Consider the following 19,816-nt stretch of genomic DNA (forward strand, 5'->3'; position numbering starts at 1 on the left):
CAGAGCTTCCTTGACAGCTTAGTAGGTGTAGAAATGTCCAGGGTTATTAAGAAGGCACCTCCATTTTAGCACTCTCAGTCTGTGTTATCTTTGGGCTTGGATTGTTGGGGGAAAATATATATAACTTGGAAAACCAAGTGGCAGCAGGAATTTGTTTTATTGTTTTCCTCGCTTGAACATGAATCAGAGGTGGTAAAGAGAGCTATAAAGATGGAACACCGCTGCTGACACAACTTGCCTTTCCTGCAGTTTGGCCACAGAGGAGGGTGAAACACATTGCTGTGGGTCAAGGTCTGGGCATTGTAGAGAATGGCTTGGTGTCCTGGTTACTGGGACATCTTTATTCAAGTCAAGTGGATGGTTTGGTTATTTATGGGCCACAGCAGCAATCAGTGCAGCCCCCTTCCCTGAACCATCCTCTGACAGCAAGAACTTGACGTTGCAGTTTGGAGCTATCAGAGCCGTCGTCTTATGAAGCTTTGTTGCAAAGCTGAGAACAGAAAGGGAGCATGTCCGTGAGGAAGAGAAAGCAATGTTCAGCTAGTATCACACCCTCCCCTGGTTACATGGTTCTTGGACATACGTTATTGCAGCCTTCCCCTCTTTCCCTCACCCAAAACAGGGGCAGCATTCAACTTTTCTAGGCAGGTGCTGCAGAACCCCATACTCCAAAGAAAACCAGGTACTGCCCATACAGCCTTACTGCAGCTTAGGAAGAACCATCCTTTACCATGCACTGTGTCTCCCAATAAGTACTAAGGTCCTCCAGCCTAGCATGGATCAGTAATGGCTGAGTTTCTCCCCATGCATCAAAACACAGTTGTTGTCATCTCTGCCCAACCTGGTCTTGCCATCCATTGGGCAACTGAAGTTTCCATTCCCCTATTGGCACTCTGTTGGGTTGAGGCCTTGCTTGCCCCGCAGTTTAATGAAGCAAAACTGACTCACTAAGGATGCATCTTGTAGAGTGTCCCATCCACGCCAACTGTTATATCCAGCTTTGACGCACGACGGTTCTCTCGGATCTTCTCCACAACTGCAGATATTCCCACTGCACACATCTTAGCGGCACGTGACGACACGGCACGGCACACATCCTTTACCACCAAGGCATCCTCTGTAGATACACTCAACCCATATTCTTCCAGAATGTTACACACGTAATGGTGACCAGGAGTGCTGCTTACAGAACATTATAATCAGTGGTGGAACTGCTTGAGGCACCTATTATATTCAACAAGAGCTGTTGCCCTCTTAGAAGCTAAGCATTTCTAGTCTCTCAGTTTTGCAGATGGGATTCAATCACAAATGGGCAAATTCAGGCTGCACAATTTAACTTGATTTGGCGTTCTTGCACAACAAACCAGCTTCAATCCCAAATCAGTTTTGTTTTTGCAATATGGAAAGTGGGAGATTGTCTGGTGCAATGTTGTATAACTTCCCCACAAATAAAAACGGATTTAACCTCCCCACAAACTTTGTGCAAACAAATCATTATGGATGCTGTATAAACAGGTGGTCTGGAAGCAACCACATTCATCCTGAAAGAACCCATTGTTCCCCAAAGGGTTCATGCGGCAGATCATGAAGGTTTTTACATTCCAAAGGGGGGGAGGGGAATCCAGGCAATGCCAAATTACTGAGAATTCTGCATCAGCAAGACTAAAGCTTAATACAGTATCTAAAAATTGGCTTGCTTTCCATAAAATCATTTAAGTTTGCATGCTTGCAATATAATCTGGGACAAGGGGTACTTGCTTGTCAGAAGATGATCCAAGCCTAGGTAAGGTGAAGTTAAGAATGAGGGGTGGACAGATAACCAAGTAGGACTTAGAGTCTTTTACAGGTAAAGACCAAAAGAAGCCTCAGGAATTTGATTTCTGCACCAAACCTAAATTCTACATGAAAAGAGAATATTACGGATACACACTTACTCCTCAACATTTGTTAGGAATTTGGTGGGGAAGATGTTTTTGGTCTTCAGTATTTCTGATGGGCGACCCCTGAAGATGACCTTGCGCATTGTTAGCTCCAGCAGAATATAGCGCACAATCTCACCCAAGTACATGCCACTGATGAGCTTTTCATACCTTTAGGGGAAATGGAAATGAGTGTCACACAAGGAGACCCTGGAGCCATCACCCCAGATCACTCCCAGGTACCTGGACTCACCTTTGCTGGCCAGCATTGATGGATTCTGCATCCACTTTCTCATCAAACTGTGTTATGTAGTGCTCGAGGCAGCCATTGTCTCCAAAGGCCCCCCATTCCATATTGATACACATTCTGCCCTCGTCCCCCTCCACAGTGCCCACATTCCTCATCTCCTCCATGTAACAGGCATTGGTACCCGTACCTGAGAGAAAGGGATGGAAATGAATCACTGATGAAAATGGACTGTCATATTTCCCCCTGCTCAGAGCAAGGAAAGTATTGGGATCAAGCCTGGAGGAAGAATCTTCAGCCAACTTGGCGGTCCATTCTAAATTTCAAAATTACAGAGAAAGGCTTACCTGTCAGGGAGCAGCCCAGATTCTGGTTATAGATCCCCCCAAAGAAGGTAATAGTTTCAAGAAGAAGAGTGCAGGAGGGCATCCGCTGTTGGAAATATATTCCCTTGGAAATGTATAATCCCCTTGCCCCTAAAAGACAGGTCCTGCTCACCTATTCCCAACCACCCTAGGAATTTTATCAAAGGGCAGAGCAGTATACATTTCTAGAAAATAATAATTAAAATAATGCTGCCGCAACCATCTTACCTACGATGAGGCCAATCTCACAGTTGGGGTCCACATAGGCACATGCCATCATGGTTCCTACAGTGTCATTCACTATGGCAACCACATCTACATCAATGTCCTGGGAAGAGAAAGGGAGGGAGAGACAGAGAGCAGCAAGATGTGTTACCAGGCAACACGATTCCCTATCACCACAGTAACCAGCAGAGACCCACAGGCCCTGTCGCTTGGGAAATATGCCCCCTCTCCCTGCCCCCCCCTTCTGAAGGCCCCTGGGGGCATCAACCTGAAGGGAGCTCTCAAGCTCTGTCACTGCCATCGGGCTGGCTTACCGAATGGTTGCTGTTACGCCTTCCACTTTCTCAGTGGGCTACATAGCAAGTGACCCATCATCACAGAGTAGACCTAGGGGTGGGGGTGGGGACTGAGAATATGGAGCACCGTAATGCCTTGAAGACGCAACACAAACTTCTTGGGCCTGCTTGACATACAAGTTGGTTCGCCTCAGAGTCGTGAGGGGCTCCTTACGCCATATCCAAACTGAGTGAACTCATGCCCCATTTCCCAGGTCTGTCAAAGAATAGAGGCGAGGCCCTTTTCTACCTGGTGCACACTCTCACTCGCTCACCGATAAACATGGGAGAGCTGTTGTTAGACTAGAGGTACGCATAACACGTATGCAAGGGAAATACGCATGGTATGGTTGCTTTTCCTTGGGACTGGAGAAAGCAAATGTCTGGGGGCATGCTTGACCATTTGCCTGCAGCTTCTCTGCTTCAAATTGTTGCCTGCAAAGTCATTCCTTCCCAGGGTTCCACATAAGGCAAACCCAGATTTGGTGAGGGAGGCATTTGGAGCAGAGAATTAAGAAGCAAGAATGTGATTAAGCACCCATTCCTCCTCTCCAAAATCACACCCTTTTGAAGATGGATTTCCCTAAGAAAAACAGGTGCCAGGCCTGCCTTGCATGGATATGCATGGTTAGTACCTACAGTATATGTATAGTATATGCATGGTTGGTACCTAGAGCTAAGGTGAATAAAAAAAGAGGTTCTACCATTATAAGCTTCAAAATTCAATAGCTTAATAAAAATGGTATCTGTTTGACTAATAACTTCAAAGCTGGCCTACCTGATTTGCCTGATGAGGTATACAAAAGTGCCAACTTCCACATCAATCTGATAAAAATTGCCAGCATACAGCAAGTTTAAAGGATTGGAAACTGACACTTTGGCCCCCTTTCCCCCAGTTAAGAAAGCATATAATATATATTCTTCCTAATTTTCACAAAAACTACTGAGAGTGGTTATTCTCTTCCAATATTTAATACCACAATGACCCTATAAAGTAGGTCATGGGGGGGGAGTGGATTAGCAATGCATACCAGTGAGATGCATGCCTTGTGTTTAACCAAACTACTAGAAGAGACTACACCCCATAACTACACATATACTCTGTGCTGAAAACCTCTGCCCCCACCCCATGCTGCAAGCTGCCAAATGCCCAAATGAACCACACCCAAGGCCCCTTGTACACATTCTGCCCTAAGCTTGCCACACACTCCACCCAACACAAAACCCAAGACGCACCTCACCCCTTGCACTGAACCCCCTCAACCCCCCCCCCTGGTCACATACACACCACCTCACACTGAAGCCCACCCTATACCGAACCCGCTCCCACACACCCTGCCCCACAGTGAACCCACCCAGGAGGATTACGAAGAAGACGGCAGTGGTTCTCTTCCATTATTTAACCTCACAGTGACCCAGGGAGATAGATTATGTCCCGAGATAGCAACAGTGGCCACGTGTTTAAGAAGGCTCCTGTCCAAAACGGAGATGTGGGGTGGCGGTTGGGCTATTGGACTGGGTGAAAACAAAGAATGCATTTCACAGGGATATATCATCACAGCCGCTATCTCTGGGACAGAAAGGGTATACTTGTCTATATGCAGGTGGAAGTGGTCAGAGTGCTGGCAGAGGGGAAATGAATGCATCAAAAGTTAATTAAGCTGGAACTGATTAGAGGGTGTCCCTTGTTTTGTGACTGGACAGGTCCAGCTCTGGCAGCCATTTTGTGCTGTTGTCTATGAGATTTTCAGATGTCCAGATGTTCCCATGGGTCCAGAACGGCTAGTTTTTGCCAAGGTCTAGGGGCCAGGAGACAGATGTTAGAGAGCTGGGGGTGTTTTTGTGAGTGTGAATTAGCCAGTAAAATGCCTAAATGACATTGTGATTAGGTCACAGGTTATTTTTCCCTGTGGCCTCAACCCTTCAGATCAGTGGAACAGAACTAGAGCTGGCGTTTTTAGGAGTGGCAGTACTATTGGCAGTTCAAGGTAGCAAGGACCACCCCCCATTGTGCAATGAAGTATTATGGCATACGACTTAGGCCCAAGCTATCTGAAAGACTATATTCCCTCAGATGAACCTGCCCAGGTTATGAGAGCTTTGGGGGAGGCCCTTTTCTTGGTCCCACCACCCTCACAGGCATGCGTGGTGGGGATGCAGGAGAAGGCCTTCTTGGTGGCTGCTCCCAGAACTTTGGAGCTCCCTCACTAGAGAAGCTAGACTAGCTCTCTCCTTGCTGTCCTACTAGCAAGTGAAGACCCTATTTCAAGAGGCTTTAAGGAACTGACTGCTCTTAATTAATTGGGGTTTGGGGGGGTTAATGATGGAGGCAGTTATTTTCTATGTTTTAAGCTGTTCTTATTTTATCTGTAAGCCGCCTAGAGTCTCTGATAGTAGATTTAATAAACCAAGAGGAACAGATATCAAGGGGGCACATGATCAAGCATATTGCTGCACACACTTTATTCATGTATTAAATAAAAGACAGCATTGGACACTTGAGTTGGAAGGACTGCAACTGCTGAACCAAAGTCTCTCTGAAGTAGTTTTGAAAATAATCCACCTGTTTCATAGATTTTAAAGAGGCAACACTAAAAGCTGCATTTTGGCAGTGTGGAGGAGGTGAATGCACTGATTCTGAGTAGGAATGAATTGTTTTCATTCATTTCATGTTATTTCGGTGAATTTGTAGGGCAGTGCCTCTTTCACACAAAAAAATAAAAGAGCCTCCAACAGGGACTTATATAGAACATCATTAGACAATTGAGCTTACAAATCTTAGCCCACACATCTTTTCTATTACAAACTGGTGTTGGGAGGGTGCAATCTGAAGCAAAGTGGTGTGTTGGAAGACGGTGCTTAACCCTTTCCAGGCACTGGTCCAGGAATAAAAGCTCTGTGTCTGAGCATTGTTGTTATTTGCCCTGGAGATTTCCCAACGAAAACCCACTCTATAGCACTCAATCAGAGCAAATGTCAGTTTGGGTTTCCTGTAGATTGCTGTGTGCTCTTATTGAACTCTAAAAGATGGGTTTTCATGGGGAAGGCATTGGAGAGAAAAAAGAAGAAGGGGGAGGGGAAGGATGCTTGAACACAGAGCATTAAAGTGTGGGCCATGCCTGGAAAGAGCGGAGGAACGGTAAGTGTGGATATGCCCTTATTGTAGCGACAATTTTCTTGTAAATTGCTTAGAGATTTTACTACTTTGAACTGGTATATAATTTTTGATAAATTATTTTTAAATAGAATTTTAAAAACCCTCCTCCCCATCAGGATTTGGGCTTGAAAGACCAAGGAGAAGTGTGGGTACTTAGGGGTGAGTTGTACACAAGTGCAACTTGTGTCCTTGAACAACAACTTTGCTGGTTATGGGGCACATCTGTTAAAGCATTAGCCTCAGCTTCCAGTTTTCTGGCTTTGTGGAGCTTGAGCCAACGTGAGATAGCCTTAACTCTGATTTTAAACCAGCGGGTTTTGTGATAATTTAAAAGCCTTTCATTTTGATAAATCAGATTAAGTCTGAATAGTCCAGCCCAAACTGTAATCCCTGGCAAATCTATCCAGAGCTCGTGCCCCATATCCCACACATACCGTTTGACGCTTTACAGCCTCCCTTAGCAACTGCACGACATCTTCTCCCACACAGCCTGTGGCACTGAACCCCTTGGTCCATCTCAGCAAGATGCCCTGTGAAACCAAGGAATTGTGATAAACATGTAGGTGCAACCGGACTGCTTTCTCTGAGCTGCTTGCCCTTCACATGTTCATGGATGATTCTACTGTAGCTAAGCTGCAACAGAGAGATGGCAGTAGGAGACATGCAGATAATGCAGGGACCTGCCTCTGCAAAAGTTCTGCAGGTCCTCTAGCTTCTGAGTTTTCTTTAGGCATTGCTCACCCAATCTCAAGTTTATCCTTGCAACAATATGGGCTAGAAACTTGCCAGTGCCAAATTGTGCAGCTTTTCTGTGCTTCCACAGAATTGTAGCATACACACTAGGACAGAGACTGGACCTATTAGAAAGAAATGCCTAACTAGTGGGGGCAGGGGGTTCAACAGGGGTTTTTCGCAATGGACAGCTGAATTTCACAATTTAGAAATCCTACAAGCTGAGCTTTCATTTCAAGTTATTTGTAAATGGTTTGAAAGCTATGTTGTTCTCATAGCGTTTGGAAATTTTTCTCTTTCTATCTTGGGGAACACAAGGTAGTTCAACCCCATTTCTCTCCCTTCCCATCTACCACAAAAATACATTCCCAACAGGGGGCTCCACTGGCTAACCCAGGTAAGGGAGGCAGCAAAGTCCTAATTCCCAGCATCACCACATGAACAGCAGATCACTTCCATAGGTGCTTCATACCTTGTCCAGGTTCGTCTGACTGCAGGGAAACGAAAAAGTGAAGCCCAGTGGCAGTGTTCGTCCCACAATGCTATGCTTGCTATGGAAATCATTAATGCATTGAACAATGTGATCAAAGAGCTGCAGGAAAATGGGAGAAAGCATGAGGCCTTATGAGGTAAAGACAACTTTGGAGAGGAAACGCCATCACTAACAGTATCGCCCATCACCACAGTTGCCAGTGTCACAGATTTAAGACCCAGCCAGTCTGTAATAGAGGCCAGCTCAACCCAGCCATGTCTTCCCCTTTCTTGCACCTACCTCTATTGCATTACTCTGGGCCACTTCGGGTGGAATTGTGTAAGACTCAGAGACCATGTGTACACCACCCTCTTCTTTGCTTTTCACCTGCACCATAAGCACTCGGAAATTGGTTCCGCCCAGATCCAGTGCAAGGAACTCCCCTCTCTCTACAAAATGTAGAAGGGACAAGAGCTTGAGTGACATAGACTCTCAACTACAACCCAACACAGTCACTGCAAGGGTCTCCTTCTTTGGCTTCTTTGCCTGAGGCCAACATCATTCCCACCAGTGCTGGCAACTTAAACTATAAAGCCTTGGGAAAGCATCCCACCAGCCCTCTAGAATATTGGTTGTCAACTGAGGGGTCAAGACCCACTGGCACCATACCAATATTTGCTAATAAAATAAAATGCATATTTGTGCTATAGGCAGGTGCAGGATCTGAAAAGGTTGGAGACTCCTGTTGTTACTAGCAGTGGTTATGCTGCACCCTTCTCGGTGAGATGAACGTAAGTAACAATAACAACAGCCCCATATCAATTAAAAGACTTGGGGGCCCCCAAACACGGAAGGTTTTCTCTGGACCAAACACAACTTCCCTGAGACTTTTTAAAAAGCCCCCTTGAGCTCTTCAAAGCTCTTCCCTCCCAAGATAAAGGCCATTCCCAAGAGGTTGTTCTCTGGCTCTCACCGCTGCCGTCAGGCAAATGGCGGACGTAAGTGGGCAACATGCGGACGGTGGCTGTACTGTGTGTCTCCTTTGACAGACCCTTCTCCATTTCCTGTCTCATCATGGTCCGCAGTGTGTCCATGTCGGACATAGAAAGTCGGAAAGGCGCCAGGACCTGAGCTACTCCTTCCTGTTGGTGTTTGAGCCTCAATGTCGCAGCTGCTACCCTGGCAGCCCCAAAAACACAGCCATGTTCTGATGTGGCAAAGGTGACAGTGCAATCAGGAGCCAGTGATTTCAATGTTTCTTGCAATATCTGACCATACCTGGAGGGAGAGGAAATGTCAGAGACCTTGAAGCAGGGTGACTGGAAGTAACCTTTCTGGCCTTTCTGCACCTGTCCCCTAGCTTACTATGCCTTTGCTACAAAAGGAATGTGAAAATTTGCTGGATGAATGAGTCTTTGGGTCTGTTTACATTATCCACATTTTCTAAAATGGCTGAACTCCCTGAAGTTAACAGCCTCCTAACTTTGGACATGTAACAGACCCCCTAGCCTGGGAAACCCCAGTAACCAATTTGAGAGATTCAGATGGATGGATGGATCCATTTATCTGAGTAGTATAGATGGGTTACTGTCCTGGAAGGAGCTGTTATGGCAAGAGAGAGAGGATAAAATATGCTGCCTACTGAGTTTCTGGCAACAATGAATAGCTAAACTGACTTAATGGTTCTCTGGGTTGAGGGAAAATATTTGTATATCTGGAAGAAGACACTGGAAGAAATGCTTTCTTGGCCAGCGATTTCAGTCCAGGAGAAAGCTTGCTCCAATAACCTGCTCATGAAAGGAAGTCAGGGAAAATATGATGGTTAGTACAGTGGTCCATAGGAAAGTGGGATTGGTGGGTTTCTTGGTTTTGATTTAGATGAGGGGCAGCCAATATGATGCTCTACAGATGTAGCTGGGCTACAGTTCCCATCATCCTTGATCATCGACCATGCATATGGCCATTATAGTCCAACAATATCTGGAGGTCATCACACTGGCTACTCACGACACAAACAAATATTTATATGCCTGGTACAACTCCTTACTGTGGTCGGCTCTTGTACAAGTCCCCGTCCACAGCCACAATGATTTTCAGGTGTGGCAGCCCTTGACTGATCCGGATATGAGTAAGAACGCCAGCCAGTCCAGCAGCACAGAGCTTGGCAGAACGGACATAGACCGCTTGGCATATTTGCTGCACGTTGAAACAGTCTTGGTTGCTTGCCACCATTCCCAGGCGGACAAGGAAGTTCTTGGTATTGGCCAGGCCAACTTTTTCACTGCAGTTAAAGCATACATGAGTTAAAGCAGGGTGGCAGCAGCAAGAGGCATGAGGGAGACTCTGGTTAACTGTTAATTGATCTCAGCAAAGAATAATATTGATTCCAAATTGAAATCACTGAACTCTCCATCTATAATGAACTAGCACGTGTGTGTGTGTTTAGTTTTGTTTCTACCCATGCTGACTTTTTAGAGACGGACACAAGAACTGTAACAAGATAAATATTTCAGAAAGTGGACATTGTTAACATCTCGTTGATATTTAAGGTTTTGTTTTTAACATCTCATTGATATTTAAGGTTTTGTTTTTAACGTCTGTTACTTGATTATGCTTTGTTTTATTTTCTTCTTTTATCTGCACTGCTGTACAGGCCCTTCTTACAGCCAAAAAGCATTATAAAAATTGTTTACAAATAAAATAATACCACAAGGGCCATAGCTCAGTAGTATAGCCCTTGTTTTATATGCAGAAGGGGGCAGGCAGCATGGGAATGCATCTGTTGGTGCTGAATAACCCAGAGTATTAAATGATTGTACTGGGGGAACAAACAGTGACATGTCACATTTACCAGTTCTGATTCTTAGCCTTGTGACACCTTTGCTATTCCCTCTTCCTACCTGATGAGAGATATACTTAATGAATGGCCCACTATAGACACTTTTCTTTAAAGCCTTCTTCTTTTAAGACATCTCACTTGAACAAATATCTCTGGCAGTGTATCTCTGGGTCATCCTATGGTGTATTTAAATGTGCAAGTTGATTCAATCATTCATTCATTCACCTGCTTCAGTGTTGTTGTTTTTTATGGGCTACAGATGTAATTATTTATGTGGGTCCATTCCTCTTGGCTATTTTTCTAGGGCTAGGCTAACAAGGCATGCCAAGACACACTCTGCTGCTACTGAGGATATCAGGTTGACCAGGTCTCCCAAGACGCGTTTGAGGAACTCACTTACTCTATGATGTCCACAACATCTTGGAGCTCCATTTTTCCCTTGGTAAGCAGGGTGGGAGTCAGGACACCACTGAAGATATCACCTTTCTCAGCCAAAGTAGCCAAAGTAACACGGATAGTATCACACAGATATATGCTACTGACCAACTTCTCAAACCTGCCAGTGAGAAGAAAGAAGAAAATCAGTGCAGAAAGAGAAGAAATTGAAGTGAAAGGGTGGTTGGCAGATTACTGGTCAAGTCACCCTGTCTATAGGAGAAGTCTTGGCCATTTCTTACAACATTTGCTGCTAAGACAGACAATATCATAGGTTGCTTGTTTGTAGACCACCTGTTCTATAGGGTATTCATGCTGACTGCACAAAGTTCACATAAGGTTACACAATGTCAGCATTCATTCAGGACTTATACAGGAATGACCATTCCCAGTGGCTTCATGTCACCCTAATCTCTGAGCAGAGCACGATTCCAAAGGTACCAAGTTTGCTGATCAGGGTCTGCGTTTCCTTTCAGACAACAAGGCACAGCAGAGATGGGGTTTTCTTTATGATATATGGCTTGCTTACACATATATGCAACCTGAACCTGGGATGGAAGGGCTTCGAGCATTACTCTCCAAGCGGGTTCTATTTCTTCCACAGCTGCCACCTTAGATTCAATCTGTCAACCCACATTGCTCTGACTCCCCACCTTCTCCAGCTTGCAAACACAACCATTTTTCCTCCAGCCTACACCACGCAAACTGCAATCCTCCAACAACTGCTTGCCTTCCTTGACTTTGTATTTCTAACTAATTCTGAGTTGAGAGGGAGGGGGCTTCACCCATTTCCCAGCTGGCACAGTCTTAGCTTTGCTGATTGATTTCTTAACGGGTCACCCTTCACCTTTTGCTCTTTCAAAGGCCCATCTCTCCAGTGGTGTCCAAAATTTTTCAAAGAGGGCCAGATTTGATGAAGTGAAGGGCCATGGGTGCCGACCAAAGGGCCAACCAAAGTTGTTGACCTTTTTAAAGGTATAAACTGCCACAGCAGGCCAGATTACGCCCACCAAAATGGACTTTGGACATGCCTGCTCCAGACAATTACTTCATCAGGAAGCTAGCCTGGCGTATATTTTAACATGCTAAATTCAGCGCCTGACACCCAGGAATTAGAAGGGGAGTCTAGGCACCCCACAAATGTATGACAATGTTAAATAGCATTGGGGATATAACTGTGTCCTGAAGCACCCCATGGTGTAACCACCAGGGGGCTGAAAAGCACTCTCCCAGTGCTCCTCTCTGGACCCAGTACTGTAAATAGAACTGGAACCAAGGTAGCACAGGGTTCCAATTCCCATTCCATGGAGTCAGTGGTCAATGGTATCGAAAGCCACAGTCAGATTGAGATGCAGGAGCGAGGTGACCCTCCCCTTGTCCTGCTCTTTGTGAAGGTCATCCATCAGGTGACTGAACAAAGATGGGTACTGAACAATTGCAAACACAAATTTGGAGTTTGATTATGCAGAAAATGTGTTTTTGGACACGGAGCACGGCTAACCTTGATTATTCCAGTGAATCCCGGGCACCAGTAACCAATGACTCATTTTTTAAACAGATTGTTACTTCCTTTACTGTGACTCACTTGTTTTTGCCTCGGTCCATGGACTGCTTATCCATTTGCAGGTCAAACTCTGTCATTATGTCATTCAACTCGCCCAGCTTCCCAAAAGAGCTCCATTCGGTGTTGATACACATGCATCCAGCACCATGCTCCAAGCCTGCTATATGCTGCAACTCCTCCACATAACCGCAGTTAGTGCCAGCATCTACCATATGCAGGAAGGCAGGACACAGGGAGAGAAGCTCAAAACAGGAGAAACAGCATTTTAATAAAGCCTCCGGCCGCACGGCAATGAGAAAGTGCAACTGTCCTGTAACTGTCCATCTATATGCCAGTATCCTAACTCTCACAATAGTTAGGGCCTGCCATTTTGATGAAATGCAACATCTTCCTAGAATGTGTGCTTAGAATCCAGCTCCCTAATTCTTAATCACCAGGGAATTGGTTTCTAGCCCTGTGATGTGGCTACATACTATGCTGAGATTCTTCCAATCTAGGAAGAATAGCCAGTTTCTTGGCACCCCTGCCCCCCACATCTACTATAAGGCATACGCAAGCCTTCCAGCTCAACAGCTTGCTAGCAAGTCGCCAGCACCATGCAAGGTTTTGCTTACCTATCACCAGCCCAACCTCACATGGCTCTTTCTCAGAATGGCAGCTCAACAAGGTTCCCACAGAGTCGTTTATTACAGCAATGACCTCAATCTGGTAGTTCTGGAGAGAAAAAGATTAAAGCGACTGTCTCATTTTCTCACCAGAAGCACACACACACCCTGCCGCCATGCATGCTTCAGTCACAGCTGACGCAGGCGCTGTCCTCACCTTGCAAGTCTGGTTAAGAGCTGTTTGGATCAGTTGTGCCACATCATGCCCCTCCACACCTGGCCACCGGCAATCCTTGCTCCATCTGATCAGCTTACACTAAGGGGAAACCAAGCAGGAAGGCCACTGAGAAACTTCAACAAACCACTGAGAAACCCAGCCCTGCTTCCTACAAGCAAAGTATTCAAGCAAGAGGACCAATGGGGTTATTCATGAAAACATGTCCTGTGATCTTTGAAAAGTAGAAGAATCCAAATCTGAGAATGACTTTGACAATTCATTTACTCTATATATTCATTCAGTAACAAGCTCTATATTGGTTTAATCAGCTGCTACCAGTTTTGTATTTGGATAATGGGTTTGTGTATTTTCTAAAGAGCTGTGTTATGTTTTATTCTTTTTATGTGGGCTGCCTTGGGAGGATTTTCCCTCCAAGGCAGCGTGCAAGTTCTGAAATAAATGAATAAAACAAATAGTGCAAAATCAGTATGCTGATGACACCCAGCTCTATCTCTCTGTTCCATTTGAATTTGGAGAAGCAGGACAGGTGCTGGGCCAGTTTGGAGTTGGCAGCGAACTGGATGTGGGCCAATAAATTGAAAATGAATCCAGACAAGACCAAGGTGCTGTTTCTTCCAGGTTATTGAGATCTGGATGTGGGAACACAGCCTTTTCTGGATGGGGATGCACTCTCTCTAAAGGAGCTGGTACTTTGCTTGGAGGTGCTCCTGGACTCAGCACCACCAAAGGAGGACCAGGTGGCTTCAGTGGCAAGAAGCACCTATTTTCAGCTCTGGCTTGTTTGCCAGCTAGTCTTTCCTGGACAAGGAAAATGTGGCCACAGTTACGTGTGTTCCGGTAATTTCCACCCACCCAGGTGGACTACTGCGATGTACTGTGCATGTGGCTTCCCCTGAAGGTGGCCCAGAAGCTGAAACTGCTGGAGAATGTGGCAGCTTTGCTACTGACAGGTATCACTGGCCAGATGCACATTTTATCTGTTTTGAAAGATCTGCAGTGATAGCCAGTTTGCTTACAGGCTCAATTCAATGTGCTTCTGTTAACACAGAAAACCCTAAATTACTTGGGTCCCAGATATCTGATGGAGTGCTTCTTCCAATGTCAATTTGCATGAGCATTAATATTTGCAGGGGAGACTCTAGTCATGTTGCTGTTATGGAATGTGGTTTGAGAATAAGTGGTGAGCAGAAGGACCTTTTCAGTGGCAGCCCCTAGGCTTTAAGAATGTGCACCCTTCAGAGGTGCATATTGCCCAGATACTGTACAACAGCAGTGAGGAACTCAATCTGGCCCATGAGTCAATTTTCCCCAAACCCAGTGCCAGAATTAAGTATAAATTAAATAAGCTATAGCTTAGGGCCCAATGGGACGCAGGTGGCGCTGTGGGTTAAAGCCTCAGCACCTAGGACTTGCCGATTGAAAGGTCGGCGGTTCGAATCCCTGCGGCGGGGTGCGCTCCCGCTGCTCGGTCCCAGCGCCTGCCAACCTAGCAGTTCAAAAGCACCTCCGGGTGCAAGTAGATAAATAGGGACCGCTTACCAGCGGGAAGGTAAGCGGCGTTTCCGTGTGCAGCTCTGGCTCGCCAGATGCAGCTTTGTCACGCTGGCCACGTGACCAGGAAGTGTCTGCGGACAGCACTGGCCCCTGGCCTCTTAAGTGAGATGGGTGCACAACCCCAGAGTCTGTCAAGACTGGCCCGTACGGGCAGGGGTACCTTTACCTTTACCTTTAGGGCCCCCAAAAAAATTAAAGGGGAAAAAACATATACATTTCCAAAATATGAGATAAAAAACAAATAAAATAAAAGCTACATACAGGAACAGTATTTTGACTCCTATCATGTAAGTAATGGACCCCGCCTGCTAGCCTGCTCCCTAAAGTATCACATATAAAGGGCCCCATTACCTTCAGTAGCTTAGGGCCACATCAAACCTAAATCCGGCCCTGCCCAAACCACGCCCATATGCTGCACCCTTGACATCATGTTATGTCAGGTGTGGGGCACATAAAGACATGACTGCAAAGGGGAAATGGGGAGTCTTAAAGTGCACTCCTGACCATTCCTTGGCAAACAAAGCTTGTTCTCAATGCCGGCCAGCCGAGTGAAGTGAGTCAGGGAAGTGGGTACAAGATCATAGCTTTAAAGTTCCGTTTATATTTCCTTCCTATCTCCAGTCTCCCGTACTGTCTGCTGCTGGGCCAACAAAGTATTCACCTGGTTCAGCGCGACATGTTCACAAGGAAAGGGAAAGCAGAAGCACAGCGGCAATTTTTTGGTGTTGAGGCCAAGTCCATCCAAAAACGTGGCCACACATTTTGCAAGGAATTCAAAAAGCTGGAAAAGAAAGCACGGTATTATGAGTACATTCCACTCGCCTCAGGGCACGATGCCAACAAATGACGACAGCAAATATTTGCTAGCAGTGTAGAACCTGAAATTTCACCAGTAGTGTGATCTCACCAAATCACCCAGTAGGGTTTTTTTATCAACCTCTTACCAATATATTATTATTATTATTATTATTATTATTATTATTATTATTTAAAAAACAAATGTACACAAGATAGAAACAAATATTTTTTAAAGGGAATGGCTCTGACGATGCTTAAGCAGTATAAGTGTAACCAGCATCAAGACAGGTTCTGCTAGATACACCCAGAATCTGACTCAGTATAATGCAGGTTCCAATGTACGTGGCAAAATCTGTCTTTTTCCTATGGGGACAAATATCTGTTTTGGGTAGGGAATTTAATTCAGAAAAAATATATTTGCGGGGAGAAGGGTTAATCTGCCCATTACCCAGTATTACAGTCACAATATGATGGGGGGGGGGGGCAGCTTGTAGCTACTTTCCGCATTTGAATGCAGGAGATACTGTTAACTGCCAAGGTTAGGGAAATTGTAGGGGAAATTAATAAGGTAAAGGATCTAGAGCAGGAAGAATAAGAAAGAGCAGGAGGAAAAATAGAGGAGAGGAACCAGAATACATGTTAGCCCCTCACTGTATTTGGTGGGGCTGATTCCTGTGTGTGTGTAAGATGGCAGCTGAAGGGCCCCAGGATGAGTAAGTCAATTTTAAGGAGCCAAACAGCTGATAGGCTACAGGGAGGAAAGGTGCTCTCAGGGCACTGGGCAGAGAAAAGTGCCAGAAGAGTAAAATGATCAAGGAGGGGCAGGGTGAGATGAAAGAGCAGCTAAGTGGGAGAATGAGAAAGAAAACATCTGAAAATCAATACAATAATTTTAAATTCAAGACAAACGAAGAAGCTTGTGAAGAGAGCAGAAGGTGCATTCATGATTATTTGTGCTCATGATGGTAACTGGTTGGATATACTGCTTCATTTCCAGTCAGTGCATGTCCCATAGCTTTCCATTGTCATCCTGTAATTCGTCATATCACAAATGTTTCAGTTTTGGTTTGTCTTGCTTTTGTTATGTTATAGCTCAAGAAAGTGCCCTCCCAGGTGGCAATGATGCAGTAACAGTGCAGAAGCACCGCAGAGCAACTAGCAAAGGGGTATGGTGTGCAGACTGTCCAGTTTCAATCCAGCACTAATGCATTGCTATTCCATCAAAGACATACTGCAGAAGACATCAGCAACCCAACCCAACCCATAATAACAAGCAAAATGAATTAAGTAAGCTGAAGAACTCAAGACAGAGGAATGATACCTGCTCCCCACTGCTGTTGACAATATTCTCAGTAATGGGAAAGTCCTTTTTCTTCATCACCAGAGGCTCATCCTTGCGATCTGATAGTTGCAAGAGCATGATCTTCACTTGATCCTTCTTCATTTCTAAACCCAAAAAATCCCCCGTCTCTGAAAAATAGATGTGAACATTAGGATATATAGTGATCAAGACTGCCCATGTCTCATTCATATGGTTGCCATATAAATTCTTTTTAAATTGCTATGAGGGGGGGAGAGCTGGAACTGAGGTCGGGGGGGTGTCTGTCACCAGGACTGTTTGTTTGTTTGTTTAGCCCAGCTTTGCTGCTAATCAATGGACAATCTTAAATTAGAATGTGAATTATTATATAGTCAATAAACACTGATAGATTATTTTCCATGAGGGAGAGGAAGCAACTGTCCAGGGTTTCAGTGGCACACAATAACAAATACAAAATGCAGTAGGCCAATCATCACTTAGGTTCATGATCATCATATGTGACTAGGTGCTGAACGGTGATAGTAATTCAGAGACACCAGGCTCCATGCATAGGTTTAGAAACTAAAACCAGCTCAGTTGGTTAGAGTGCGGTGTTACTGGTGCTAATAATACCAAGGTTGCAGGTTCGATCCCTGTATGGGACAGCTGCACATTCCTGCATTGCAGGGGGTTGGACTAGATGAATCTCAGGGTCCCTTCCAACTCTGCAGTTCAATGATTCTATAATTCTGTTGAATTATGATTCTATAATTCTTGGTTAGTCTGTGGAAGTGATTTCAACCTAGCTGTTTCTGCTGTTGATGCAAAGGCAGGAGCTGTCACTGCATAACACATTATTATTACGATTATTATTACTATTTATATCTCACCTTTCCTCCCAAAGAGCTAGTAGTAGCACTGTACTTTAGAGGGTATCTATGTGTTTTTAAGGATTCTACTGAGCTTCTACTACAACACAGTTCTGCCCCTGAACAAGAAGGGTCATAGCTTAGTGGGAAAGCACCTGTGTTGCATGCAGGGGGTCTCAGGTTCAATTCCCGGTATTTGCAGGTAGGGTTGGGAGAGTAGGTTCCTTGTCTGAAGCCCTGGACAGCTGCTGCCAGAAAATGTAGACAATACTGAGCTAGATGGACCAATGGGTCTGACTCAATGGTCCAAGAAATGTACAAAGGTGGCAGGTGCTGCTTGGCAATCTGTGCTCAACAAGACCGCAGTTGCATGTGTTAGCCTACCAAGCCTCACAACCCTAAGCAGAACCCAAGCCCTTCATCCTCACTCAGATGACTGCCTGATGTATCATTCTGCAGGCCACCTCTCAGCCAACACCAGCATTGTTACCACCAAGCTAGACAGGAAAACGGTGGACAGATGCAGATTACCAGATTCTGGGTCATTCTTGCACATGCTAGACAAACCAGGAAATCGCTCCTTCGCAAGGCTCTGTGCATGATATAATAGCATTTCATCTTTCTCTTTGTCCCCCCCCCTCCCAAATATGTGCATCCCTGTGTACGCTCAGAGATTCACAAGCCAGTACTTGGAAGTTTTGAAGCCAAATGTGGCAATCGGGAAGCCAGGATGTTGTGGAAAATAATGTGGAGCAGGAACAAAAGTGTGGAAAGGAATGGTATTCAAAGTACAGCTACATGGGCTGTTTAAAAAATTGGCAACCCAGTGCAAGGTGTAAAGGAGTCTGGAGTCAGCCACTTGTTTTCAACTGGTGGGTCAACTCAGGACCCACTCAGAATCCCTAATCCAAGGTGGACCACAACAGGAGCACTATCACCAGTGGGTGATATATTGGGCGGAAATTAAGAAATGGGCTCCTCAAATGCATGCTTGGGTTAAAAGTAAGTCCTAGGTCTGAAAAGGTTGAAGACTATGGGTCTAGACTAGGTCTCCAGCTGTTTTTGGACTCCAAATCCCATCATCCCTAGCTAGCTGGATGGTGGGAATTGTATTCCTAAAACAACTGGAGACCCGAGTTTGGGAAACACTGGTCTAGACAACAGTTCAGGCAAACTGCCAAAAAGAAAGCACACTTACCAGTGCCATCAGTCAAGGTACAAACGTAAGAAGGCAGCATGGGTAAAGGGAGGCCATCTTTAACCTTCTCCTTGAGGCCACTCTGCATGGCTGAATACACAGAATCTCTCACATGTTGAAGCTGCTCCTTGGGTAGATGAAAGGCCTGTACATGTTTCTGGATCTGGTCAGAAACAGGAGCGTTTTTAGAGGGAGCACGGTGGGGAAGCAGTTTGTGATCTTCCCTGCCCTCAGTACTGGACGTGCCCACAAACAAACTTCTCTTTAACCTGGGAACAAAATTCATCTCGCGGGAGCTTTGTGGTGAAGGTGAAGCTATAGGTGTAGATGTACGTGATTGTGAAAAGGCGACAGCTAAAAAAGAGGACTCGCTGGCCTCAGAGTCCCGCTGCTTGGGAAGAGGGGGAAAGCCTGAATTACGTCTGGAGTCGAAGGAACTAGGTCCTGAATTAAGAGCGAAAAATGTGTTGGAGGCCGAGCTGGAATCCAGCGAGGAATTTACCACTAAGGAAAACCTATGACGGTCCTCGGAAGCTGGATTGGGACCTGACATGGAATTTAGCAGAAACGAAACTTTAGAACACAGATCGTCATCACTGTCTCTCCGACTGGCTCGGCCCCGGTCAGACATGGTGTCATCGGTCACAAAAAGCCCTCTTCTGTCAAGTCAGCAAAGGGCGGAAAGCGCGAGGGGGGAGCGGGGGCGAGGCAGGCCAGCATGTGGGGCTGGGAGTTGAGTCCGGCTCAGGGTGGGGCGCAGAGTGAGGCCGAATGTGAGTGGGCCAGTTTTGAAGCTGCGCGAGCGAGGCATGAACAGACACAGAAAGAAAGCAGAGTGGGAGGGAGGGAGGGTGGCAGAGGAGGAAAGGAGAGAGAGAAAGGAGAGGAGGGCTTGGAGCAGGAGGCAGTTGGAAGATTCCTCAAGCGAGAGAGTGGAATGGAAGCGGGGGGGGGGGAGTAGAAT

The 19,816-nt window shown here is 45.6% G+C and overlaps 1 protein-coding gene across 1 annotated transcript; it reads right to left on the minus strand.

Annotated features, from left to right (window-relative positions):
- Positions 1 to 138: 138 nt before the first annotated feature.
- HK3 (hexokinase 3) lies at positions 139 to 19,786 on the minus strand. The gene is made up of 17 exons (XM_083726251.1): positions 18,853 to 19,786; positions 16,807 to 16,955; positions 15,349 to 15,468; positions 13,113 to 13,211; positions 12,905 to 13,004; positions 12,312 to 12,495; positions 10,692 to 10,847; positions 9,500 to 9,733; positions 8,426 to 8,730; positions 7,753 to 7,901; positions 7,453 to 7,572; positions 6,683 to 6,778; positions 2,760 to 2,859; positions 2,173 to 2,356; positions 1,935 to 2,090; positions 949 to 1,179; positions 139 to 490 (listed from the first exon to the last, which is right to left on the minus strand). The coding sequence occupies exons 1-17, from the start codon at positions 19,481 to 19,483 to the stop codon at positions 367 to 369; spliced, it is 3,138 nt and encodes a 1,045-aa protein (XP_083582377.1). The 5' UTR covers positions 19,484 to 19,786; the 3' UTR covers positions 139 to 366.
- Positions 19,787 to 19,816: the final 30 nt, after the last annotated feature.

This window comes from Podarcis gaigeae, assembly GCF_964106915.1.
Source record: "Podarcis gaigeae genome assembly, chromosome: 2".
NCBI lineage: Eukaryota > Metazoa > Chordata > Lepidosauria > Squamata > Lacertidae > Podarcis > Podarcis gaigeae.

Excerpts from the sequence above, each read along its gene's own strand:
- HK3 (XM_083726251.1), bottom strand. The coding sequence starts at position 19,483 with ATGTCTGACCGGGGCCGAGCCAGTCGGAGAGACAGTGATGACGATCTG. Across the intron at positions 7,573-7,752 it reads CCCAGAGTAATGCAATAGAG|CTCTTTGATCACATTGTTCA; the intron begins GTAGGTGCAAGA and ends ATTTTCCTGCAG. Across the intron at positions 2,860-6,682 it reads AGGCTGTAAAGCGTCAAACG|GACATTGATGTAGATGTGGT; the intron begins GTATGTGTGGGA and ends TTCTCTTCCCAG.